The sequence below is a fragment of the Ostrea edulis genome, chromosome 6, assembly GCF_947568905.1.
Source record: "Ostrea edulis chromosome 6, xbOstEdul1.1, whole genome shotgun sequence".
In the NCBI taxonomy this organism is placed as follows: domain Eukaryota; kingdom Metazoa; phylum Mollusca; class Bivalvia; order Ostreida; family Ostreidae; genus Ostrea; species Ostrea edulis.
Window position 1 is genome coordinate 17,869,376 of NC_079169.1, and position 27,584 is coordinate 17,896,959.

General features: G+C 35.6%; 1 protein-coding gene across 5 annotated transcripts in view; it reads right to left on the bottom strand.

The window, feature by feature from the left end:
- The window catches only part of LOC125645804 (kinetochore protein NDC80 homolog), a 71,473-nt gene that overhangs the window by 17,857 nt on the left and 26,032 nt on the right, over positions 1 to 27,584 (bottom strand). For all 5 annotated transcript variants that reach the window (XM_048871642.2, XM_048871644.2, XM_048871645.2 and 2 more), the window contains 6 exons: positions 23,623 to 23,716; positions 19,841 to 19,947; positions 16,332 to 16,476; positions 8,488 to 8,693; positions 7,094 to 7,234; positions 1,780 to 1,869 (listed from right to left, as the gene is read on the bottom strand). In XM_048871642.2, coding sequence (XP_048727599.2) covers positions 1,780 to 1,869; positions 7,094 to 7,234; positions 8,488 to 8,693; positions 16,332 to 16,476; positions 19,841 to 19,947; positions 23,623 to 23,716 — 783 coding nt within the window. The remainder of the gene's footprint in view (positions 1 to 1,779; positions 1,870 to 7,093; positions 7,235 to 8,487; positions 8,694 to 16,331; positions 16,477 to 19,840; positions 19,948 to 23,622; positions 23,717 to 27,584) is intronic.

Genomic DNA, 27,584 nt, shown 5'->3' on the forward strand with positions numbered 1-27,584 from the left:
TCAAATTGGGAAAAGTAAATTTTATCGTAAATAAGTTTTAAAATCATATCAAATATATCTTTATTTTACACATCTAATTTTCTTTAACCTTCTAAAATTTTCAACTTGTATATCCAAATCATCATTGCCATAACTTTTTGTTAAATCTTATGTATATAATTCACATCGATGTTTACTTTATTCAAATACGTTTTCCTTTCATAATTTTATTATTGGGAAAAATGCAAGCTAAATTGGAAAAAAAAATTGGCAATTTTTAGGAGGGGAAAGGGCCGAAATTCGGACCCAAAATGGGCCTTCAAAAAATCACTGCTCCCACAGGCCTTATTGGTCACCCTAGTACTAGTTATAAGTATCATTAGTCCCACTGGCCTTACCGGTCACTTAAGTATTAGTTAAAAGTATCACTACTCCCACAGGCCTTATTGGTCACCTGAGTACTAGTGAAAAAGTATCACTACTCCCACAGGCCTTATTGGTCACCTGAGTACTAGTGAAAAAGTATCACTACTGCCACAGGCCTTATCAGTCACCTGAGTACTAGTTAAAAGTATCACTACTCCCACAATTTTCGGTGCACCGCGATTCATACCATTCCATTCGATGCACTGATTACAAATTCTGGATTTCGGTTCGTTTCAGATTTTACATACACCATAACAACAAATATGGCGTACGAGTGATGTGCAGAACATGTGGATTTTTATGTAACAGAGATTTACTGCATAACGGGTTTTTCCATCGACAATCCAATTTCCGCTTTCTTTGCGAGTATTTTTGAATCACAAACAATTAAATCCACATAAAATTTACACCATATCTTCCCAGATAACAAGAACTCCTCGAGTAGAAACTCACCACCTCAGGCATCACTCTGTACACGCACCTGTTAACATGTTGAATGACAACACGAGTAACAGTAATGTTTGTTCTGTACAAAATTGAAACCTGTCAAGTGTTGATTAATTTTTAACTTAAAGAATTGCAAACAAACAACTACCCAAATAAGATGTGTTTGTGAAACACAAATGCCCCCAATAATGGCCAATTCTAAAGATGGCCAATGTCACAAGGACAAATATTTTGGTACCAGTAGAAAGATCTTGTCACAAGAAATGCTCATGTGCTCTAATATAAATTTACAATTTAGAAGTTATGACGATTGTCGGATTTTTAAAAAGTAGGTCAAACTCCATGGTCAAGGTCATAGGGTCAAACATTTTAGTACCCACAGAAAGGTCTTGTCGCAAGGAATACTCATGTGAAATATCAAAGCTTACTGTTCAAAAGTTATTAGCAGGGTTAATGTTTTCAAAAAGTTTGTCAAACTCCAAGGTCAAGGGTAAAAAATGTTGGTACTCGCGGAAAGGTCTTGTCACAAGGAATACTCCTGTGAAATATCAAAGCTCTAGCACTTACTGTTCAAAAGTTATTAGCAAGGTTAAAGTTTCAGACAGAATGATAGACAGGACGAAAACAATATGCCATGCCCCCCCATGTTAGGGTCAGATCTAGTGATGTTAGGGTCGGGTCTAGTGACGATAGAATCGGGTCTAGTGATGTTAGGGTCGGGTCTAGTGATGATAGGGTCGGGTCTAGTGATGATAGGGTCGGGTCTAGTGATGTTAGGGTCAGGTCTAGTGATGATAGGGTCGGGTCTAGTGATGTTAAGGTCGGGTCTAGAACAATTTCAAGTTGCTGGTCCAATTGGTCTTCTTCTTTTCAAAGTTAGTGTGGAGCTCTGTGTACGTGTTCTATTTACTGAGATAAATATCTTACCTGTTCAAAGACGTCCTTCTCCAATATCAACTCTTTGGATTTCTCATACACTACTTCCGCCAACTGCTCCTTCAGACATAGCAGTGAAGGCTATAAAAATATCAAAACCAGTTAATACTGTTCCCTCAGACATAGCAGTGAAGGCTGTAAAAATATTAAAACCAGTTAGCACTGTTCCCTCAGACATAGCAGTGAAGGCTGTAAAAATATCAAAACCAGTTAATACTGTTCCCTCAGACATAGCAGTGAAGGCTGTAAAAATATTAAAACCAGTTAATACTGTTCCCTCAGACATAGCAGTGAAGGCTGTAAAAATATCAAAACCAGTTAATACTGCTCCCTCAGACATAGCAGTGAAGGCTGTAAAAATATCAAAACCAGTTAATACTGCTCCCTCAGACATAGCAGTGAAGGCTGTAAAAATATCAAAACCAGTTACAGTACACGACACGAGTTTTATGCGTGTTCCAAATTTGCCCCAAACACGGTGGACCTTTAAAATTGTCGGCACCTTTGAAGTCCTATTTTTCCGCGCGAGCTAGACATTGAAGTCCACGGAGGATCTCCGTGGATGCCACCGCGCATCTCCGTGGATGTCACCTGTACCTCCGTCGATGCCACCGTGTACCTCCGTGTGATAAAACAAAGAAATAATTTCCGAAATGATTCACCCAAAAAACCTTTTCGCTTGGCCAGCATACATGCCTTCACCCCATTACTTATTTAGAAATTAGCTATAAATCATTCAATTCTTGTAATTGTTGTTTAATGATACGTTGGTGTTTTCGGTTCATATCCGTATGTAGACTTCCCTGCAGACGTTCACACCTTTTTATGAAACGCCCAAATTCTCGACATCCTGTATATAAACACCTGTGTTATTCCTACCACTCGTTGGTACATTGTTTCACGGCACGTGCAGCACAATTTCACCAAATAAAAGAATGGTCATGAACAACGACAATCACATGCCAGTAATTTCAATTTGATAAACAGCAGTTCAAAGAAATGTGTACCATAAACAATAGTTTATTTTTACGTAAGGTTTTCATTGTAATTAGGAATATGTGGTTAAGGTCAGCTATATACATGTACATGTTTACATTGGATATGAATTTCATTATGTACTCAACTGTGAAGCAATGTGAGCAAAGAATCAAATTTTTATCACTTAAACAAATAAATATTAAAAATATCTTTACTTTTAAACAAACCTTTAGAAAACTCCGTACTTTCATTAGGAAAATTTCATTAGAATGCCCATACTTCACATTAATAATAACACGTTTTTTTTATAGTTTTTTTTCTAACTTGATAAATACTTTATTACACGCATGTATTATTTACTAAATGTATATATAACAGCTTTTTGTCTTTATATTTTTATATACCATTGCATAATGGTGATGAGATCCAATAAATTGAATTGAGTACATGTAGTCTTGAAATATCACAAAGTAAAGAGTTGACAACGATTGAAATAAAAATGCAGACGTTTTCTCGTTTATTCAGTAACTCAATAACTTGCGCGTCTTCTGAATGAAAGTTGTAAAACAAACGTACTAGGTTTTGGTCAGTTATAACATAATACGAGGGTAAAATACATCTAATCTCCGCTAGCAATGGGTTTTGAGTCAACTGTGCCTTCGTGCACGAATAATCTCGGCTAACGAAGATGAAAAAAAAAACCCTATTTTTTATGATTACCAATGCTCTCTCTCTCTCTAATACATCTAAAGATTAAATTAAAGATTTTAATAATCGATAGCGTATATGAATAAAAGCAAATCATCGTTAAGTCATTTCTGTTTATATTTATATTAGTTTTTTTTCATGAACTAGTTGCATTTGACACCGAGGATTTACATCCTTAAATATTGATTACAAGCACGTAGAATCGGAGAGGGTGTACTTTGAAAACTTGAAAGGTTTTCGTAATCGGACAATTTAAGCACCATTTTTGTTATTATTTTATTGCTTGTCAAGAAATTTACACATTTTAACCGGCAACATACCCCTTCTGATACATTGAAAAATATAAGTAATGTTAGCACGGGGCTCTATAAAGTTCAATCTGCTGCTTGGTCATACTTCGTCATTCAATAACTTATTCAAAATAAAAAAAATATTTGTCGGGTTAGCGGTACTATGATGTATGACTATAACAATGACCTGTGTATAACTTGTACATTCCATGCAAATTCGAAGTGGTTTTCGCCTCAGTAGAACAATGGGAGTCAGCTAATCGGTGTATTTGAAATCAACAGAAGTGCTTAGCTTCTTGCGGAAAGTGTGAAATATATTGGGTCGGCGTAAGATACCTGTGATCTTAGACGAGATCTGATATCGCGCCGACCCAATATATTTCACACTTTTCATGAGAAGTCAAAACCCAAACTAGCTAACCATAATTTAGTTATACTGTGAGAAAGACCCTAGGAATTTGCATGGTATATACTTATTATACAAAAATCATTGCATTATCCAGACACTCCCGATGAACATTTTTTTTTTATGAAAACCTCTATTAAAGTACATCGAACATAAGTCTCGGTCAAATGTAATTAACTCGGGATTTTAAAAATAAATCATTCGATGGTTTCTATTTTTGCTTCTATTAATTACGTACTAAATTAATTCCAATTTGTTAATCATCGACAATGCTCTAATTTCTATATTGGATAAAGTTATATTTGTCAAGATGCATATCAACACAATATGATGGAGGTAATTATGTTAAACAGCGCATTTGTCACACAGAGAGAGAGAGAGAGAGAGAGAGAGAGAGAGAGAGAGAGAGAGAGAGAGAGAGAGCACATCGGTAATTATTAAATATCCCTATCACATGTTGTACATGTATGTTTTTCATTTACTGAATATACTAATTCGCATTCAAAACAGGAATTGCCTGCAAGTACGCATTATTTAAACATAGAATTTAAGAATATTTTAATGAAGAAAGAAGACTAAAAGAAAAAAAGTCAAAACCAGGTTTTCTTAAAAACATAATATATAGTGTTTGGTATCGTTGGAATCGGCTCAATATGCTGAAAAACAATTTAAGTATCAGGGGGGGGGGGTGGGGGGGGGGGGGGGGGGGGGGGGGGGAGGATATTGACATTTTTTCTTTTCTTAAAATTCCACCCTTATCTTGATTATTTGGCCTGCGGCACATTTTCACATCTCCCGCAAGGTGCCCGTGGCCAGAACAAAGCTCTTAGCAGCTGTGTGTATTCGCAAATAACACACACCGTGGAACACGGAGGACACGGTGTATCTCCGTGGATTTTCCTCCGTGGTCTTTCCACGGTGGGGTGTATAAAACTCGTGTCGTGTACTGTAATACTGTTCCCTCAGACATAGCAGTGAAGGCTGTGAAAATATCAAAACCAGTTAATACTGTTCCCTCAGACATAGCAGTGAAGGCTGTAAAAATATCAAAACCTGTTAAATACTGCTCCCTCAGACATAGCAGTGAAGGCTGTAAAAATATCAAAACCAGTTAATACTGTTCCCTCAGACATAGCAGTGAAGGCTGTAAAAATATCAAAACCAGTTAATACTGTTCCCTCAGTCATAGCAATGAAGGCTTTGTAAGTGACTGTAACTTTGTATGTGACTGTAACTTTGTATGTGAGTGTAACTTTGTATGTGACTATAACTTTGTATGTGAGTGTAACTGTGACTGTAACTTTGTAAGTGGCTGTAACTTTGTAAGTGACTGAAACTTTGTATGTGGCTGTAATTTTGTATGTGAGTGCAACTTTGTAAGTAACTGTAACTTTGTATGTGAGTGTAACTTTGTATGTGAGTGTAACTTTCTATGTGAGTGTAATTTTGTAAGTGAGTGTAACTTTGTATGTGACTGTAACTTTGTAAGTGAGTGTAACTTTGTATGTGAGTGTAACTTTGTATGTGACTGTAACTTTGTAAGGGAGTGTAACTTTGTAGGTGGCTGTAACTTTGTAGGTGAGTGTAACTTTGTATGTGACTTTAACTTTGTATGTGTCTGTAACTTTGTATGTGAGTGTAACTTTGTATGTGACTTTAACTTTGTATGTGTCTGTAACTTTGTAAGTGAGTGTAACTTTGTATGTGACTGTAACTTTGTATGTGACAGTAACTTTGTGAGTGTAACTTTGTAAGTGAGTGTAACTTTGTATGTGACTGTAACTTTGTATGTGACAGTAACTTTGTATGTGACAGTAACTTTGTGAGTGTAACTTTGTATGTGACTGTAACTTTGTATGTGAGTGTAACTTTGTATGTGACTGTAACTTTGTGAGTGTAACCTTGCATGTGAGTGTAACTTTGTATGTGACTGTAACTTTGTAAGTGAGTATAACCTTGTATGTGAGTGTAACTTTGTGAGTGTAACTTTGTAGGTGGCTGTAACTTTGTAGGTGAGTGTAACTTTGTAAGTGAGTGTAACCTTGTATGTGAGTGTAACTTTGTAGGTGACTGTAACTTTGTAGGTGAGTGTAACTTTGTAAGTGACTGTAACTTTGTATGTGAGTGTAACTTTGTATGTGGCTGTAACTTTGTATGTCTGTAACTTTGTAAGTGAGTGTAACTTTGTATGTGTTTGTAAATTAGTAAGTGGCTGTAACTTTGTATGTGACTAACTTTGTAAGTAAGTGTAACTTTGTATGTGAGTGTAACTTTGTATGTGTCTGTAACTTTGTATGTGACTGTAACTTTGTGAGTGTAACTTTGTAAGTGACTGTAACTTTGTAGGTGAGTGTAACTTTGTATGTGTCTGTAACTTTGTAAGTGAGTGTAACTTTGTATGTGACTGTAACTTTGTATGTGACTGTAACTTTGTATGTGTCTGTAACTTTGTATGTGTCTGTAACTTTGTATGTGAGTGTAACATTGTATGTGACTGTAACTTTGTATGTGAGTGTAACTTTGTAGGTGAGTGTAACTTTGTAAGTGACTAACTTTGTATGTGAGTGTAACTTTGTATGTGAGTGTAACTTTGTAAGTGAGTGTAACTTTGTATGTGACTGTAACTTTGTAAGGGAGTGTAACTTTGTATGTGTCTGTAACTTTGTATGTGACTTTAACTTTGTATGTGTCTGTAACTTTGTATGTGACTTTAACTTTGTATGTGGCTGTAACTTTGTATGTGAGTGTAACTTTGTATGTGACTAACTTTGTATGTGGCTGTAACTTTGTACATTTATACGAGCAAAAACTTTCAGTACAAGTAATTATCATAATACTTAATGTAAATGTACACAGTATCTTTCCCCTACTATTTAACAGTCTTTATAAACACACACAACTTATCCAGCATTTGAATTTGTACCTTAACCACCTCAGTAAATTTATCTCGGGCACTGTAACATGAGGATAACTCATAGTCTACACCACAGGCATACTGTGCTGTTTGTGGGATCAGCTTTAACCGCTGGGCCAAGTCATTGTATTCATTGCATGACGACTCCACCTACAACACAACACAGAAGTTAACATCATCAATTTACAGGTCAAATGTATTTTTTTTTCACTAGTAATCTAAAACTATTCTCCTAGAATACAACTGGTACATGTACCACATTCCATCTGTTAACTCCTCTTACGAAGAATTCAAATGGGGAGGGGGGAGAATCTATAAATCCGGATCCAAATATTCGCCACAGGAGCGAAGGTTGATTCAATATAAGAAGTTGAAAACCTATAGAAAGTTTGTGTAGAACCCATCTCAGCGGCAGCCAATCATCATACCCTAACCTACAGTTTCGTAGACTTTTCAGGGAAAATTAACGAAAGTTATTGGGATGATGGCGAGCATGGAGCCGCCTTATGACATACATGAAAACAAACAAAATATGGGTGTGGTCATAACTCACTGGTGTGGCCCAAATCATATTGGCCCGGACCACTTCCGAATCACGAAGGACAATGTGTGTGAAGCAGCCAGTACTGTACTCCAAGGGCGACTGCTGGGGTTATATATACATACACACACACACACACAAAGAGTCAAAACTGCCATAGTGACCCACTGTATTAAGCGACTGACTGTCGTGTGTGACCATAAAAAGCCCCCCCCCCCCCCCCCCCCCCCCCCCCTTCATATTGTACCTGTATTAAACAACCACCTGTCTGACGTGACCAACGATCATGATTTTTACAACCTTTTCGTGTATTTTCATGAAATTTTACCTTTATTTAACGACTGTACATTTTTCAATTACAACACAATCCCTACTTTCGATTTCGGTTGAGCATGACTATTCTGGGAATTATCGCCCCTAACACTAGAATTGAGTCACCTTAGCTGATATCTAAAGATTTTTCCTATATATTCGCATGTAAAACTTTGATCCCTATTGTGGCCCCAACCTACTCTCGAGGACTATGATTTTTATACACTTGAATCTGCACTATGTCATATCCCTATATATTTGTATGTAAAATTTTGAACCCCTACTTTGGCCCCATCTTCCCCATGGGACCATGATATTTACAAACTTGAATCAGCACTATGTCAGGAAGCTTTCGTGCAAGAAAACCCCTAGAATTGCAAGGTTCAGTAAAGTTCAGTAGCCCACATGGCTACCAAAGGTTTCAAGTTAGTTTCAAACCCTGTTTATTATTAATGAAAAACTATTTTTCAGTGCTGACAGGACAAAGTGATAGGGTACCCGCCACATGGCAGGACCCTATAATCACTGTAAATTTAAAGTATAAACTGACCTTTTCAAGCATTTTAGAGGCTCTGATCTCTTCTGACCAGATCTCCTGGTCAATACTGGTCACTCTGGCCTCTGCATCATTAATTTGACGCATCAGGTCCTTCCTATTGATTTTGATACGTTCGATGTCCTCTGGGGTGAATTCCTGCGACTCGAAAATCAGCTGCTTTTCTTGATTTTTAGCCTTAATGCTATTTAAATCCGCAACTACAATAGACAGGTATGTACTCTTAATCAAAACAGTTCTATATCTTTGACAGAAATGATACACTTTTACTAATACATTCAAACTTTCTTGCATAGCATATTCTATTTCTTAAAATCAAACACCCTTTTTTAAACCTTGGCAATATCTATTATCAAATTATTTTAAAGACAATTCAAGTACAGATCGTAAACTAAGGGCTGTTCCATTAAAACATATGAGGTACCCGGGGAAGGCACTTTAAAATTTGGGTAACCACCCATAGAAGCATAAAAATGTAATGAGGGACCACTCACAGAAGCAATTTTAGATAGTGCGGCACCACCCATAGAAGCGAAATAAATGTGAAATATACTTTTTCTTTAAATTCAATATGAATGAATGACTATTTATAACCCCTGAATAGAGGTCTATTTTCAGATGTTCCCAGGCATGATAGTAAAGAGAAGAGTATCTTGGGTCTCATCACCATTCAAATAACTGGCCATCAATGAAGCTTGATCATAGAACCATGAATCTATTTTATCAAGACTGTCTTTCTTAAACACGATGAACTAAATCAATTTTTTAAGTCTACCTGTTCATAAAAAGCCTAGTATTGTAAATGTTCAAAAACAACTATTAGGCCACAGTTATTTAATTTATTGGTTTACGGATTTTAAAAATAAAATTTAGGGTCGGTCGGGAGAAAAAAAAAAAAAAAAAAAAAAAAAAATAATATCTATTGTTTCATTTTCAATAAATAATAAACATTATTTCGTGAGTACAAATAAACAAAACATGTATTTTAAAAATATTAGATAAAAAATTCTTTAGAGTGACTAGTACATTAGTATGAATTTTGGGGGGGGAAATGCAATTTCAAATTCAGTGTATAACTATATACATGTATCTATGTTACACTTTGGTAGAACATAAGCCGAGAATGTGTAAGGTCATATCTCTTTGATGTATCCAGTATTTATATAATGTTGTTCAGTAATTTTGCTGTATTATGCTCAATAAAGATTTTACATTAACAAATTGTAAATATAAAGGGAAAAAAAATTAATATAAGCACTAAATTACAATTGTATGTAGTAATTCCACTTTTAGTTTCAGAATGTTTATAGTGAGCGCAGCGAGCCAGCGCAGAGCACTGGTTCGTACTGCGAGCTCTAATGACTAGAGCGCGGGAAATAATCCGAGCTAAATCTCAACCTCTAACAAGAATTTTTTTTTTTATGCCAATCCCAGAAGTCCCTCGTACAAAATGGCGGATGGTCCGATTCGTAAAATAATAATTAAAAAAATCTTTGAAGCATTACAAACCTTTCTTATTTGAAAGGAAAGGATGACAATCATATTCTTCCCCCTTTCTTTTTCTTTTTAAAATATTGTCTAAAGAAATGTAAACAGTCGCGTCACAACTACCAGGCTACGTCACAACACACTCGTTGCATTTCCCGCTAAACTACATTGGCGAGAAGAGCAAGACAGTAATCCTAATCAGTTTTCCTTGTTTTCAATATAAATTTTTTGAAAATGTATTCAGATATGCTGCGCTCGCCCCAACGGTCACACCGTAATCATATTACCCCCATGAAATAATTTTTAACCCCATTTTCCCCACATAGACATGCCCATGGAATTATTGTTTTTCATTTTTATTTGATACTCAAATTCTTTCCACCACTACACAAGGTATAATTTACGATAAATATGCATACCTTTCTGAGTTTTATCTGGTCATATTTTTTACAGGTGTTCATCATAATATCAAAAGCATCTAACAATTTCTCACACTGTTAGAACTATTCCCTGTTAGGATTTTCGACAGCAGAGATGCACGTACATGTATTCAAATACATTTATTATGACAGTCACTAGTTAGAATAATCTAAATGTGTCTCGGTACAGGTCCTCACCACACTCAAACCGGGTCCGTAGGACATTATCACTTTAACGATAGAACATCCAATCTAGTCGCTAACAACTGTACATTCCTCTCATCTTTAAACACCCAAATAGCACTGCATTTTGTGTTATGTTAGCAGCAAGAATACCGCCAATTGTATGAGAAATATTTATTTCTATCAATTCCTTTTTTTTCGTGATGAAATGTCATCTCAGCATCTGTTTCGTCGCCAAGAATGATATAAGTATCGTTACTGTCATCGTGCGTGGCCATATCTGTTTACATGGTTTTTAAAAACACGGAATAAAGATATTTCACAAAACGAATAGTGATTACCAAATACAAATCAATACGTTTGCGTTTCACGATTTTCTATTTGTAAAATTCAAAATGCATTTTATTTTTATTTTCGATTTGACATGTTGGGTAGAATCGGCAGAATAAAAAAAAAAAAAACCGTTTCAATGGACCACTTGCACGTTTCGTTTTCCATTTTGGACAAGGGAGATAATCTTAATTTCCGGTCGCTATAATTTTAGAGTCAAACCGGAAACGATAACCGGATCGCGGAACCTCATCGACCGAGATAAAATGAAGACAGAAAACAGCGTTTGTTTCACATTCTACTTTCAACCCTTCCCTTCTCTTGTTGCATTCCTCTCAGTTTCGTTAAAAAAAATAAAGATTTTATCAAAACAACCACCCACAGATGCAGTTTTCTGGCAGTAGGTACCCACCATAGATGCAATTTTCTACCAATGACAAGCACCCATAGATTTTTTTTTAAATTGCCGTCCCCGGGTACCTCATATGTTTTAATGGAACAGCCCTAATAAAATCTTCCTTCAGTTGTGATGCAGAATGTAGATCCACATCATATGTACAGACCCTGAAGCATACTACTACACCACTTGCACGGAACAGTACAAAATGAATCTCGCACGGAACAGTGAACGGTTTGCATGCAACACTGAACGATCTGCACGGAACGGGTTGCACGAAACGCTGAATGATCTGCACGGAACGGTTTGCACAAAAAGCTACATACAAAATGCTGATTACTTTGTAATTGTGGCTTGCACGCTTTGTGAACGGTCTGCACAAAACGATACGCATGTCCTACACACTCTGATTTTTTCGGCATTATTTGTTTCATCCTGGGATTAGTTTAAACAAGGAATAGTTTAATGACTTATAACACATTGGAAGAAAGGAAATAAATATATTTTAACTTCAGAAACAAAGGAAAAAGATGTATAAATTGTATCGTCATGGAATATTGATCATTCAACTTTATTTATTCATTGCTCTATCAAATTCATTGAAAAAGTTGCGTTTGTTCAATGCGAGTGCCGTTAAAACATGGGTGCAATTTGTATATTCCCGACCTCTTCTCAAAGACTGACATTGAATAAACCTATACATTTTTACATACATATATGACAACAGATAAAATGATTTTAAAAACTTCTCGTCAGGTAAGATGGGAACATATTCTTGGGCGAGGAGGGGTGGGTTGCATCTATACATCATATTAGCCAGTTGATAAGAACCTGTCATCTTGGATTAGAATGGAAAGAAACAATCAAAATATGATTGAAATAGATTGAGAAATAAATCAAACATATAAATGAATAGATAAAACAAATAATGACTAACTACAGTAATGATCACCAGATCTGCAAGCGGACCTAACATCTACATTGTTGAATTTGCCTCAATTTTAAACCTATAGAAAACTGCATTCATTTTTTGAGAGAAAAAAGATATAAACACCTCTTTTGTCATATTTCAATTGCTCCCGCCGACTTTCACACACTCTGTACAAATGTTAATTTTAAATACCCATTTTAGCTGGCCTTTATTGTGATAAAAAAAAAAATCCTTTGGAATTTGCGTAGAATATACAAGTTATACACAGATCGGTCTTTGCATTATGCAGACAGTTCAGATAAACAATTTAGATGAAATTTTTCTTTTGAATTAAAAAGAGAAACTTGATCTTACAAGTGTAACAAGACAAATAAATTATTCTAATATAGAAAAACAAACAAGAGGTACTGTGAGCAAGGCTCACTAAGAATATCCCCCGCTTACCCCAATCTCCCAAAGGGTGTTGGTAATAGGTAAAACTTCAGTATTATGATCCAAAAGGTATCTAGGAACACAGCATCTCCATGCGATGAAAAAAGCCATTAAAGAATTTAAATGGAAACCATATTGCTACTTCGATGTCCAGTGCGCAGGACCTTTGACCTTTTGACCCCAAAATCAATAGGGAACATCTTCATCCCATGGGTAATCCATATGTATGATATGGTGACTGTAGGTGGAAAGGATAACGCTTTAGAGCCCGGAAACCATATTGCTACTTCAATGTCCAGTGTGCTTGACCTTTGACCCCAAAATCAATAGGGAACATCTTCATCCCATGGGTAATCCATATGTATGATATGGTGACTGTAGGTGGAAAGGATAACGCTTTAGAGCCCGGAAACCATATTGCTACTTCAATGTCCAGTGCGTGTGACCTTTGACCTCAAAATCGATAGGGAACATCTTCATCCCATGGGTAGTCCATATGTATGATATGGTGACTGTAGGTGGAAAGGATAACGCTTTAGAGCCCGGAAACCATACTGCTACTTCGATGCCCAGTGCGCTTGACCTTTGGACCCCAAAATTGATAGGGAACATCTTCATCCCATGGGTAGTCCATATATATGATATGGTGACGGTAGGTGGAAAGGATAATGCTTTAGAGCCCGGAAACCATTGCGTCTACAGACAGACGGACAACCCGATTCCAGTATAACACCCCCCCCCCCAACTTGTTGCGGGGGGGTATATAAAAAAAACAACAACAAAAAAACCTACCGAGGGCAGAGATACATTTATACATGTATTTTGCTCTGCCTGGTGGTTTTACAATATACTGTTTTCTTTGGATTATTTGCATATTTTTACTGTTGAAATGAAAGCCTGAGACATTTTGAAACAATTGCTCAAATTCCCAACAGTTTCCCTTACTACATCCCAAGCCGAATTGACTTGCTCAGTCTGTACGTTTCCAAGGGCGTGGTTTGAACAATCTGCACGTTTCTAAGGGCATGGCTTGATCATGCACAGAACGATTCTTGCATGAAACGATTCACACATAACGGTGAATGGTCTGCACAGAAAGGTCTGCACGGAATAGTGAACGGTTTGCACAGAACAGTGAACGGTATGCACGGAACGGTGAATGGTTTGCACGGTACGGTGAACAGAATGAAACCCTTCAGTGTCGGCATTTCTTTTTCCTCAAATACAGATGTAGCATAAATAGGGATAGTTGATCATCGACAACAATCGAAAGTCGAACACTGAAGCCTCCAAATTATCGATAACATATTCAAATAAATAAAAAGAAAAATGACACGACATAAAATAACAATGAATGATTTGATGTTTTTCACTTACATGGAATCAATATGACTGAGGGAATTGCCAATAAATGATGATATACTAAAAAGAGTGGCAGAAGGCTAGCTAAGTTTCTGAACTTGGCCCTAATCCTTTTAATGTTTTAATGTTCAATTCAACATGCTAGTCATTGCCAGCCACTCAGCATACAGTACATGCATATAGTTCAATTTTTTCAGTTTGAAATTTTGCAAATAGATTGACTAGAAGTTTGCAGATAGATTTACTAAAAGTAAACATGTGTGGTTACTGGTTACATGTGGAGGGTATTAGTATTGATAAATCTTCTGAAACCAAATTGACTTTGTATAGAGAATGAAGAGTTTGATATAAAAGAAAAAGTTTTAGAATTTTCCAATTATTTAATTGATTAGGACCTTCCTATTAGAGCTGAAACGATATGACCCTTTCATGATACGATACATATTGCATTACTTATGCCACAATACAATACTTTCCTTACGATACATCAATAACAACACTGATGAAAAGTTTAATTACGATACATTAATAACAACATTGATGAAAGTTTAATTACAAAGATTCACACTCATAATTTTAAAAGCAAAATGTTTCCAAACTGCCAAATAGCAACATGCCTGTTGACTCTGGAGTTTAGACTCATAAAGCTCATCGTTATTTTCGCCAGACTTAAATCCCGTGGGGATCCGGGTTAGAATAGGTCCTCAGTACCCCTTGCTTGTCATAAGAGGCGACTAACTGTGGCAGTCTTTCGGATGACACCGCAAGAATCGAGGTTCTGTGGCACAGCAGTTGTGGCACGATAAAGATCCCTCCCTGCTCAATGGCCTTAAGCACCGAGTATATGCCTAAATTTTGCAACCCTTCACCGGCAATGGTAATGTCTCTATATGAATGAAAAATTCTTGAGAGGGACGTTAAACAATATAAAATCAATCAATTAATCATCAGACTCAAGGCAAACAACAGTCTGAACGTTGTCCTGCATTATTTTGTCCCTCTTGAAGGTAAAAATAAGTACAGACCGAGCCTGATGTATTTTACTGAACCAGTTTGCAATAAACGGATCGAACCGAAAATCGAGGCAATGAATCGAACATTGAATAGAGCATTTACATTGAATAGTATCGATATTTTAGTGAATCGTTTCAGCCCTACTTTGTATCATTTCCAATTGTCGATTTATACGATTTTCCATCACTACGTATAAACTATTACCCAGACTTACTATCTCCTCCTCCACATTGTGTATGTATTTCTGCTGACTATAAGTATAAACTATTACGTGTATGTATTTCTGCTGACTATAAGTATAAACTACAGTATTACGTGTATGTATTTCTGCTGACTATAAGTATAAACCATTACGTGTATGTATTTCTGCTGACTATAAGTATAAACTATTACGCGTATGTATTTCTGCTGACTATAAGTATAAACTATTACGCGTATGTATTTCTGCTGACTATAAGTATAAACTATTACGTGTATGTATTTCTGCTGACTATAAGTATAAACTATTACGTGTATGTATTTCTGCTGACTATAAGTATAAACTACAGTATTACGTGTATGTATTTCTGCTGACTATAAGTATAAACTACAGTAGTACGTGTATGTATTTCTGTTGACTATAAGTATAAACTATTACGTGTATGTATTTCTGTTGACTATAAGTATAAACTATTACGTGTATGTATTTCTGCTGACTATAAGTATAAACTATTACGTGTATGTATTTCTGTTGACTATAAGTATAAACTACAGTATTACGTGTATGTATTTCTGCTGACTATAAGTATAAACTACAGTATTACGTGTATGTATTTCTGCTGACTATAAGTATAAACTATTACGTGTATGTATTTCTGCTGACTATAAGTATAAACTATTACGTGTATGTATTTCTGCTGACTATAAGTATAAACCATTACGTGTATGTATTTCTGCTGACTATAAGTATAAACTATTACGTGTATGTATTTCTGTTGACTATAAGTATAAACTACAGTATTACGTGTATGTATTTCTGCTGACTATAAGTATAAACTACAGTATTACGTGTATGTATTTCTGCTGACTATAAGTATAAACTATTACGTGTATGTATTTCTGCTGACTATAAGTATAAACTACAGTATTACGTGTATTTCTGCTGACTATAAGTATAAACTATTACGCGTATGTATTTCTGCTGACTATAAGTATAAACCATTACGTGTATGTATTTCTGCTGACTATAAGTATAAACTATTACGTGTATGTATTTCTGCTGACTATAAGCATAAACTATTACCCAGACTTTCTATCTCTTCTTCCAGATTATGTATGTATTTCTCCTGACTCTCCAAATAATTGTCCATTTCACTCAGGAATTTTTCCATTTCCTCTATATTGCCTTCTAAGTTGACTGCCTCTTCCTGCATTCTTTTTAGTTTTTCCTATATAGTACACAAACTCTCAGTAACTAATATTTTTCTGAATGATTCAAAAGAAATTAACATGAAAACATGGAATAGCTTCACAATCCTTCTCTTCCCACTAGTATAAATAAAGTGCACTGCCACGGCACATGATACGCCCGTCACATATTGTTAACAGTATAGATTGTACCCATTAAAACATTTTTTTTTATATCAACTTAATTAAATGTCACAGTGACCTTAAAGTAGGATGCGACACACCTTCTACGTAAGATGCATTAGTTGACCAATTTTGGTGATTCTAGGTCTAATAGTTTTCAAGTTATGAGCCGGACAAGTTTTTGCCATATATGGCCATATCTTCTTAATGAAAAGTCACAGTGACCTGGTTTTAATGTGCGACACACCTTCTACCCAAGATGTATCTACAGACAAAGTTTGATGATTCTAGGCCTTGTAGTATTTAAGTTACGGGTCGGACACAAAAAAGCTAACAGACGGACGGACAGACGGATATCTTCTTAATGAAAAGTCACAGTGACCTGGTTTTATTGTGCGACACACTTTCTACCCAAGATGTATCTACAGACAAAGTTTGATGATTCTAGGCCTTGTAGTATTTAAGTTATGGGTCGGACACGAAAAAGCTAACAGACGGACGGACAGACGGACATGAACGCCATACCATAATACGTCCCATCTTAAGACGGGCGTATAAAAATGATTCTAGAAGGTTTCTTCAAAATGCTTGTGACTGATTATTTGCTTTACGTCTCAGAAGATGGGACATACAGTGTGAAAAATAAACTTTGCTTTATAGCATTATAATTGCTTGTTTTATAATCAATGATACCTATATTTTCAAGAAACAATGCAGTCTATGCGAAAGCTTTTTGGACCACACAGGACATTTGGTCCTGTGTAATCAATGAACACACAGGACATAACCAAATTTTGTTAGACCGAAAAACCTAATGTGAAAATGTGAAACACGTGAAATTGCTGAACCAAGGAAATCTTATTATAATATAGTAATACTATTGATATTTTATCTTTAGTATGCCTAATAGCTTTCCTTTTACTGGGGATCACTCCATCATAATACTTTAGATGGTACATGTGGTTTTAATCACATTCATTTACATATTTGGATTCATGCGATATTTTTTACTTATAACAAACATTTAAATGACTCCGCGTCAAAATAGTGAAGTTAAAAACCGGACACTGAGACATAGGACATTCTGGTTCGGTGTAAAAAATGACACATCGGACCCGAGGCACTGCACATTGGTCAGGTCCGATGGTCCAATGTCTTTCGCATAGACTGATTAACAAGATGTGCTTGTGAAACACAAATGCCCCTGATAATGGTCAATTCCAAAGATGGCCAAGGTCACAAGGACAAGTATCTTGGTACCAGTAGAAAAATCTTGTCACAAGAAATGCTCATGTGCAAGATGAAAGCTCCAATATTTACCATTTAGAAGTTATGAACAATGTCAATTTTTTTTTAAAGTAGGTCAAATGCCAAGGTCAAAAGATTTAAGTCTCACGGAAAGGTCTTGTCAAAATGAATACTCATGTGAAATATCAAAGCTCTAGCACTTACTGTTCAAAAGTTATTAACAAAGTTAAAGTTTCAGACAAAATGACAGACAGGACAAAAGCAATATGACCCCTGATCTTCAATCTCGGGGACATAACAAAGAGGGGGGCAACCAGTCGATCTATCTCTGCATATAAAAATAACCAACTTTGCATGCAGCGATTTTTTCCCTTATATAACTAGTACCGATAAACGGTACCATTCCCAATGCCAAAAACCATTGATTTTTCCCAATTTTGAGACGAAAAAATCCCAATTTACTTTCCGAAAAGTAGACTGCTGACAGCGTAATTTACTTAGTCTGAAACGTTGTACAAGTTAACTAAAATGTCCACTTCCGGCATTAAATCGAAAGTACAGATCATGGCAGTGTGCATATTTTGTAGAACTATGACGATTCTAAAACGAGCCTAAGATGATTCCTTATGTCTCACAACAGCAAATATTAGCATAAAAAAGTTTGTAAAGAGATGACTAATTCTGGTTTTGTTCTTTTTTTTCTTTCCTTTTAGTTGAAATCATTTGCCGATACATTGGTAGAGAATTCCCAATTTGTTCGATTTTGATGCTATTTTCCCCAATTGAATGGGTACCGGTACCAATACCAGTGGGTAGAAAAAAATCACTGGCATGCAATGATAAAAGAGGGCAGATCCTTTGTTGCTACATGCCTAATAATAATTTTAAGGATCATTAGAGTAATTGCAGTTGCACAGGCATATGTAATTGTGTTTTGGGTGCCGAAAATATTGATAAAAATTGATAATGAAAAACTGCTGATAAACTAGACATCCTGATTCTGATCTAAAGAAATCGAGGACTAGTTAATATTTATATGCTTTGTTACATCACGACAATACATTACTAGTGAGAAAATCACACAAGGGACACATATAAATGTAATTAAAGAAAGCAGAGGTGAGCAAGCTCACATACATGTACCCCACACTACAACATTGTTTGACAATGCCTTACATAATGAATGGTAATGCTATGCATTACTGCAAGAACAGGACAGACAGGCTCAAAATTCTAAGTTCAATAGAGGCATAACTCCCAGAAAAATTATTGAATAAGAATTTCCTGGGAATATGCACATCTACACAGTGTGTCCTTATTAAATACAAAGTTTCACAAAATTCTGTTGAGCGGTCGCAGAGGAGTTGCACTGACAAGAACAGGACAGATGGGCTTAAAATTCTACGTTCAAAAGGGGTACAACTGCCAGAAAAATTATTGAATCAGAATTTCCTGGGAATATGCACATCTACACAGTGTGTCCTTATTTAACTACAAAGTTTCACGAAATTCTGTTGAGAAGTCTCAGAGGAGTTGCTTTAACAAAAACAGAGACTGACGAACGGGTCATAAACATAATACCAGTAACCACTCGCAAATTCGTTGCCTGGGGTATAATCTGTGACTGAAATAATTAACCCTGAAACTAAAATCCTTACTCCTGGGATCATGACATTTCCAATTTTGGTACAGCACTAATAAATATTTATAAAGTTTCAACTTAGAATAAGTAGCATTAAAGAAGATATTATTTAAATGTTTTACATCTATATACTAATTATATCAAGTTTGGCCCTGCCCTGGAGTCAAAACCTCCATCCCAGGATCATGAAATTTACAATTTTGGCAGAGACCTTCCTGCTCTGGGCATTTTGTTTGCGATAAATAATTTTTTTTTTAGACCTTATACAGCAAATTTTCTTTTATTTTTTCATTAATCAAATTCTTTTTCATTAATATCATAATACACGTTACCCGAGATTCCTGATTTTCTTTTTCTAAAGATCCCAACTCATTTTCCAAACGCTTGTTTTCTTCATCCAAGTTCTCTATCCCTCCACTTACGCCATAAACTTTCTGACCTTAAAACAAAAGTGTTTATATCATGTACATTCCTTCTTCCTCCAAATAAAAGACCATGTTCACAAACGAGTTGACCTTTTGACCTGAAAACCTAGGAATCCTATACTAATGATAATGAATTTGTCTATGAAGTCTGATAACAATATAGTTATGGCTTAAAATAAAAATTGATTTGTTTGATGTACTCTGAACATTTGTCAAATTTGCCCCGACCCAATCATTTTTTAGCACTTTGAAATTTAAAATTTTTTTCATTTTTTTTTTGTTCCCTAGAAATAAAAATTCTCCGTATTAGTTTTGAACCTTAAACCACTTTTATATTAGGCCTAGCTGTTTTACATATTTCTTTAAATTCAAAATGTCCTTTGGGCGGCTCAAAATAAAAGTGTAAAACATTATTTTCTGTTCTACTTTCATTTTTATACTGACCATTCGTTAATTTGGAGACTTTTCACACATTTTCTATATGTGATCAAATATACCACATCATTGCTCCAAATATTACGACATTATCTACCAACAAGATAAAGTACTAGTAAGAAGCTACACCCCCCCCCCCCCCCCAAATGGAAAATGGAGGCCTGATCGTATTTGTGTACTAGCGTCTGAAAGCCATGTTACTAAAATTAAATATCACATGATTTACCTTCTTGCACAAAATATGACGAACCACGAGTCTGCGTTCAAATTCATGGTCTATACACGTATTTCTGAAAAAGGACGCGTATTAATTTGATATGGGATTATTTAAATGTTATGTTATGCACTTTTACTTTGCTCTTAAACTGAGACACACAATCGTCAAAAATTAAATTAAAAGAGAAGTCGGCATTAAAATATATATTGGGTAACAATGAATATCAAAGTTTATCTGAGATTAAATTGCCGTCATCGTGTGATTCACTTGGATAGTAATGGATCACATTAAAGTGTGTAAGTGATTATGATTAAATAAATATGTGAAACCACAAAGCATTTCTTGATTTTTTTTTAATTAGGAAAATTGATCGCGGTGGGGTGTTAATTTATCAACACCTGTAATGGTCTACATCCGTGACGAATACAAAACATCCTGAGAAAATTTCAGGAGACATTGCAAGATTTACGTGTATTATATACAACTGTACAAAATGAATGCTCTAAACTCTATTTTGTCTGGCAGTGTTACATGTTTAATGAAAACATTAGAAAATTTGTAAATCTGATTTTCATGACATCATAAAAAAAACAAGAGATGTTTGTAAAACACATATGCCCCCCATGGTGCAAAATTGAAAAGGGTTATACACACACCTCATTTAATTGATAGTATTATCATCAATTCAAAATATTGAGCAGACAATATCTTCCTATGTCAAGAGTGAATTGACCATGCGACTTAAAATTCAATAGGGGTCATCTACTCCTTATGCTGTACCAGTGTACCAAGTTTGGTACGTGTCAATCAAGCAAATAATTCTTAAAATATAGGAGACAATATATTACTATGTCCAGTTCAACTATTGACTTTTGACCTCAAAATCAACATGGGTCATCCTCTCCTGAAGATGTACCAATGTACTAAGTTTGATGTCTGTCAAGTAAAAGGGTTATCAAGATATTGAGTGGACAGTATATTACTATGTCCAGTTTGACCCTTGACCTTTGACCATGTTACCTCAAAATCAATAGGAGTCATCTTCTCCTGAATATACACCAGTGTACTATTTAAAGTTTGACGTCTGTCAAGCAAAAGGGTTCTGAAGATATTGAGCAGACAGTATATTCCTATGTCCAGATTGACCCTTGACCTTTAAACATGTGACCTCAAAATCAATAGGGATCATCTTCTCCTGAAGATGTACCACTGTACCAAGTTTGATATCTGTCAAGAAGAGGGTTCTCAAGATATTGAACGGACAGTATATTCCTATGTCCAGTTTGACCCTTGACCTTTGCTCATGTGACCTCAAAATCATTAGGTGTCATCTTCTCCTGAAGACGTATCAGTGTACCAAGTTTGATGTCTGTCAAGAAGAGGGTTCTCAAGATACTGAGCAGACAGTATATTCCAACGTCTAGTTTGACCCTTGACCTTTGACCATGTGACATCAAAATCAATAAGAGTCATCTTCTCCTGCAGATCTACCAGTGTACTAAGTTTGATGTCTGTCAAGAAAAGGGTTCTCAAGATATTGAGCAGACATTATATTCCTATGTCCAGTTTGACCCTTGACCTTTGACCATGTGACCTCAAAATCAATAGGGGTCATCTTCTCCTGAAGTCGTACTAGTGTACCAAGTTTGATGTCTGTCAAGAAAAGGGTTCTCAATATATTAAACGGACAGTATATTCCTATGTCCAGTGTGACCCTTGACCCTTGACCTCAAAATCAACAGGGGTCATCTTCTCCTGAAGATGTATCAGTGTACCAAGTTTGATGTCTGTCAAGAAAAGGGTTCTCAATATATTGAACGGACAGCATATTCCTATGTCCAGTTTGACCCTTGACCTTTGACCATGTGACCTCAAAATCAATAGGGGTCAACTTCTGAAGACGTACCAGTGTAACAAGTTTGATGTCTGTCAAGAAAAGGGTTCTCAATATATTGAACGGACAGTATATTCCTATGTCCAGTGTGACCCTTGACCTTTGACCTCAAAATCAATAGGGGTCATCTTCTCCTGAAGATGTATCAGTGTACCAAGTTTGATGTCTGTCAAGAAATGGGTTCTCAATATATTGAACGGACAGCATATTCCTATGTCCAGTTTGACCCTTGACCTTTGACCATGTGACCTCAAAATCAATAGGGGTCATCTTCTCCTGAAGTCGTACTAGTGTACCAAGTTTGATGTCTGTCAAGCAAAGGGTTCTCAAGATATTGAACGGACAGTATATTCGTATGTCCAGTTTGACCCTTGACCTTTGACCATGTGACCTCAAAATCAATAGGGGTCATCTTCTTCTGAAGATGTACTGGTGTACCAAGTTTGATGTCTGTCAAGCAAAGGGTTTTCTAGACATTGAATGGTCAGTATATTCTTATGCCCAGTTTGACCCTTGACCATATGACCTCAAAATCAATAGGGGTCATCTACTCCTTAGGATGTACTAATGTGCCAAGTTTGATGTCTTTCAAGAACAGGGTTCTCGAGATAATGAGCGGACATTATATTCCTATGTCCAGAGAAGATTGACCCTTGACCTTTGACCTGAAAAACAATAGGGGTCATCTTCCACTCATAACCAACCCACATATGAAATATCATTATCATCAAGTGAATGGTTCTCAAGATATTGAGTGGACAACATGTGGTCTACAGACCGACCGACCAACAGTTGCAAAACAATATGCCCCCTCTTTTTCAAAGGGGGGCATAAAAATACCGATCTACCTACCTTGAAAAATGTGGGTCAGAGTACATCCAACAAAATTTTTTAATGGTGTCCGAAGGGTTGAATTTATTGGTTGGACAACAATTGTTGTATGCCAAGTTACCATTGACCTTTAACCTAATAGAGTGCACTGCTAGGTACATGCACATGATACATTTATATCTGTTTGCATGCTAGAAGTCACAAGCTGTGATGCTGCCAACTGCAATTCAAAAATGAGGCCAGTAGGACTGTTCACTAAATACCATAAATACATGCAGATCTTTGCAGGTGTGTTTGAATCAAAATTCTTACTCAGATGATGTGAAAGTCGTGCATCGAAATCTTCAAAGGTGTCATCGCCCTTCATGTATGCTGCATATGTTTTCACTACATAATCGAACAAAATCTGAAAGTAGAGGAATCTATCAGTGACACATATCACCCTTCATGTGTGCTGCATATGTTTTCTCTACATAATCGAACAAAATCTGAAAGTAGAGGAATCTATCAGTGACACTTGGTAATACAATGCTTTAATTCATACAATATATTACTCTAAACAGTATATTCTTTTTGTATTTACATGTGCACAGTCAGTATTCATTCTTTATCTGATGCACATACATGTATTACAGTGCTGCCAACATTATGAAATGGAAAATAGTAAGGCGGAGGTCAGAAGAACTTTTATGAATAAAAATGTAACCTGAGCAATTTTAGGCATATTTCAAATCCAAATTTAATGAATTTAGGCATACTCATTGTCAGGCAATAAATGATTTTACAACTGCAGAAAGTCAAATTTTATACATCTTTTATTGATTTTATCTTCTAAAAATTGTGTACAAAATCTTGCTACATTAGTATATCATAATTTTACAGTTACAGTGTCAGTTATTGTGGCAAGTTTTTTAAATGAATTTAATGTCATTTTCGCCGCCGTGAGAAATGTTGAAGTTTGTCAAACAGATGGTACACTTAAGAGTACAAACTCCCCCTTTCTGACTTTGAAACGAATAAATGTTTACTTGCATAGTGTTCTTTGAATTTCTGGCTTCATTAGGTTTTCTTCTTTGGGGGATTATGGTTGCTATTTCCATCAATGCATGTCTTACGTTTAGTAGCAGCTGCCATATTGTTTATTTCAAAGCATTACAATGATCGAGATTTTGTGTGTGTGTGTATATATACATGTGTGTGTGTATATATATATATATATATATGTGTGTGTGTGTGTGTGACTTGGACATGCTTATTTTGTCCAAGTCACCTTTCCCGAACTTTTGTATTATGACGTCATGTATCTATTCCCTCCTCGCAAAGACTACCATGACGTCACAATAGACGTCTCTAAGATAAACAACTTTGTATTCATTATTAATTTGTATTCACCTGAGGATGGATGTTAAAATCCAGAAAGCGCTAGTGATTTAAATATATTTTGGAACTGTATCTTTTCCTGCTTTTTTATTGAATTACTATATACTATATGGGTCCATTTCAGATAAATGGAAAAAATAACTTCCGTCACTTTTTTAATCCAATTTACAAACTGATTTTATAAATTGGATAATTTAACCATATTTAATCATTATTTACAGCATTAAGACATATCTGAAATAAAATCTATGCTTTTGTTTGAATAGTTATGATTTAATGATACTTTTTGTCACGAATGTCATCGCTTTTACGCTTCCTTATAACAAGGTGAAAAGGGTGGCATGTCAAAACAGCAAACAGAATAATATTTCTGCAAAATTATTCCATGCAAATGATAATTATTTAAAGTAAAAACATTTATCCATGTTATTATTTACTTAAAATACATTTATCCTTAATTATGAAACAAATAATCGTATGCAAACACAATTAGAGTGGACGTTACGATGTCGGTCAAAATAACGCATATTTCATAAACACAGCAGTAAATTTATCAAAGCTAATTTCACATTTTAAGTACATTACAAATTAAAGCAGAGATCGGTTATTGCTTGTTACAATACCAGTTTAATTTCTAGACTTTAGTTTGGGGGATAAAAATAACCATATTGACGATCATGGTATATGTCGGTCAATTTCGTAACGTCCGATTAAAACCGTCTCCAGCGATTTTGGTATGGAGAGTATTTGCTGAGGCACTGTTTGTGTAATACGTCATCGATTTCTGAGAAAGCTGGCTGCAGCATGGCGGAACACGAGGTAAATGATTGTCGGTCAACACTTTCTGATTTGTAACGGTCGTAACGCTAAAACAAGTAGCAAACCATGGTTGATGTTTTATTATCAAAGGCGCAATAATGTGCCGATACATTTTGATTTTGATTATTGTCAAAAGAAATGTTTTATTCCGTCGATAAACTTGGATCTTGAATGATGGTGTACGCCAGTTACAATTTGACAGCATGTCATATTGGGCGACGTTACTTTTGACACGATCGAAGCGTATTGGAAAGTCAAACGTAACTGCCTAACACTTTTCATATATATTTTACACGAAAACAATGTTATATATTCTTGCTATTTTTTTTAAAGCGAATGATTACAAGTTTTATTGACGATTTCGATGTAAATAATTAATTGTCAGTGTGACCATTCCTCACACACCAGATTCGTAAATTGCCCGTTACGTTTTGACATTTTATCTGCGATCGGAAGTGAGAGTTGACGTTAAAATGATGTCAGGCGTGACTGCCGAATGCTTAGATATATATCTAAGGTTTTACAATCATAAGAAGGTTTTTTTGTGTGTGTGTGAATGATTGTTTAGTTTTAATTTGTGATTTAAAATTTTTAAAAAAAATCTTAAGTGTAACCGTTCTTTTATACATTTGATTTGTGAATTGCCTGTTACATTTTGACAATTTATATAGAATTGGAAGTGACAACTGACGATAAAATTTAGTCAAGAATAATGTCCAATCAAACATTTTTTAAAAAAGTATTAGTTGAACTGCACATATTTATTAAGAATTTACTAATTGATAGTACCATCAGGAAAAACTGTAAGTGTTATTTTTTTTTGTCTTTGAAATTTATCAAGACTGTGTCTTATTATAGTTTAGCAGTTATGGTTTGACACATGTTTTTTCCATGATGTTACTTTTGACAAATTATATACAACACTAATATTGATCAACTCTCTATTTCTGCACATAGATGACCTAATTATTATTTTTTACATATCTCGGCCAAACCCTTTGGAGTTTATACCAGATAAAATAACAAATTATGAAAGAGAATGCCAGTGAATGAAATACATTTATGGTACTGTGTCAGTTATCCTTTGACATGGTCAATTGAAGACTCTTAAGTCAATAAACTACATTTGACACATTGTGCATCTTATGTAGAGGTCGAGATATATAAGCCACTTACTGACCAGACCAATTGGTCCAGATCACTTAGGCTTGTGACTTGCATGTCAGTTTACTGCCCAAGCAGCCTGGGTTTGATGTTCGATGGGACCTCCCATAAATTGATAAATATTGCTCCTTGCATTGTTTTAGTGAGCAATTGTCTAAGAAATCTATTTTGAATATGTATGATTGTTTGAAGGACCACACTAATTTTAGCTACTTTGTTTATAAATGTATTTTATATTAAAAGTTGGTTGCCCTCCAAAAAAGTGGTTGTCTAGTTTTTTGTGCAGGACTTTTGTTTTAAATGAAAAACAGGACAAAACTATTTTTGAATGTAGACTATAAATAAATTATATTTATTGCAGTCTCGTGAGTGCCGCCGCAGTGCTCGAAGAGTCGTGCAGACATGTAGTTCGTCTAGTCATACTAGCAGTGCACCTCCACTGACACCAGCTGAAAGAGCAAAGAGGTATTTTTTCAACTTTTCAAGGAATTCCATGATGCCCTGACTGCCCCCTTTTTGTCATACGCATGGCTACATTAAGTGGATGTAGGAATAAGGGTAGAGTGTTGTCAATCTATCTGCCACACTATTGCACTTTATCATAAAGTGTTGCTTTCATCAACAGATCTGTCAGTGTAGTTGTTTGAAGATCATGTTCATAACATTTACGATACACGTCTCATTTTGAAACTGGGTTTGGACCTTGATTGAAGGTCAAATCCATTTAATTTTGACTTTCCCTGCTTAGTGCTATCCCATTTCCATGATTGGGGGGTTGGGGTTGCATATATATTCCAATGATCATGAGGGCTATTTTCCACATAGAACTAAAGTTCCTGGTTGGCTCACCCAAGCTGGACAGGCAGAATGTGAGACAAAAACAACACAGGGGTTTTAATGGGACATAAATC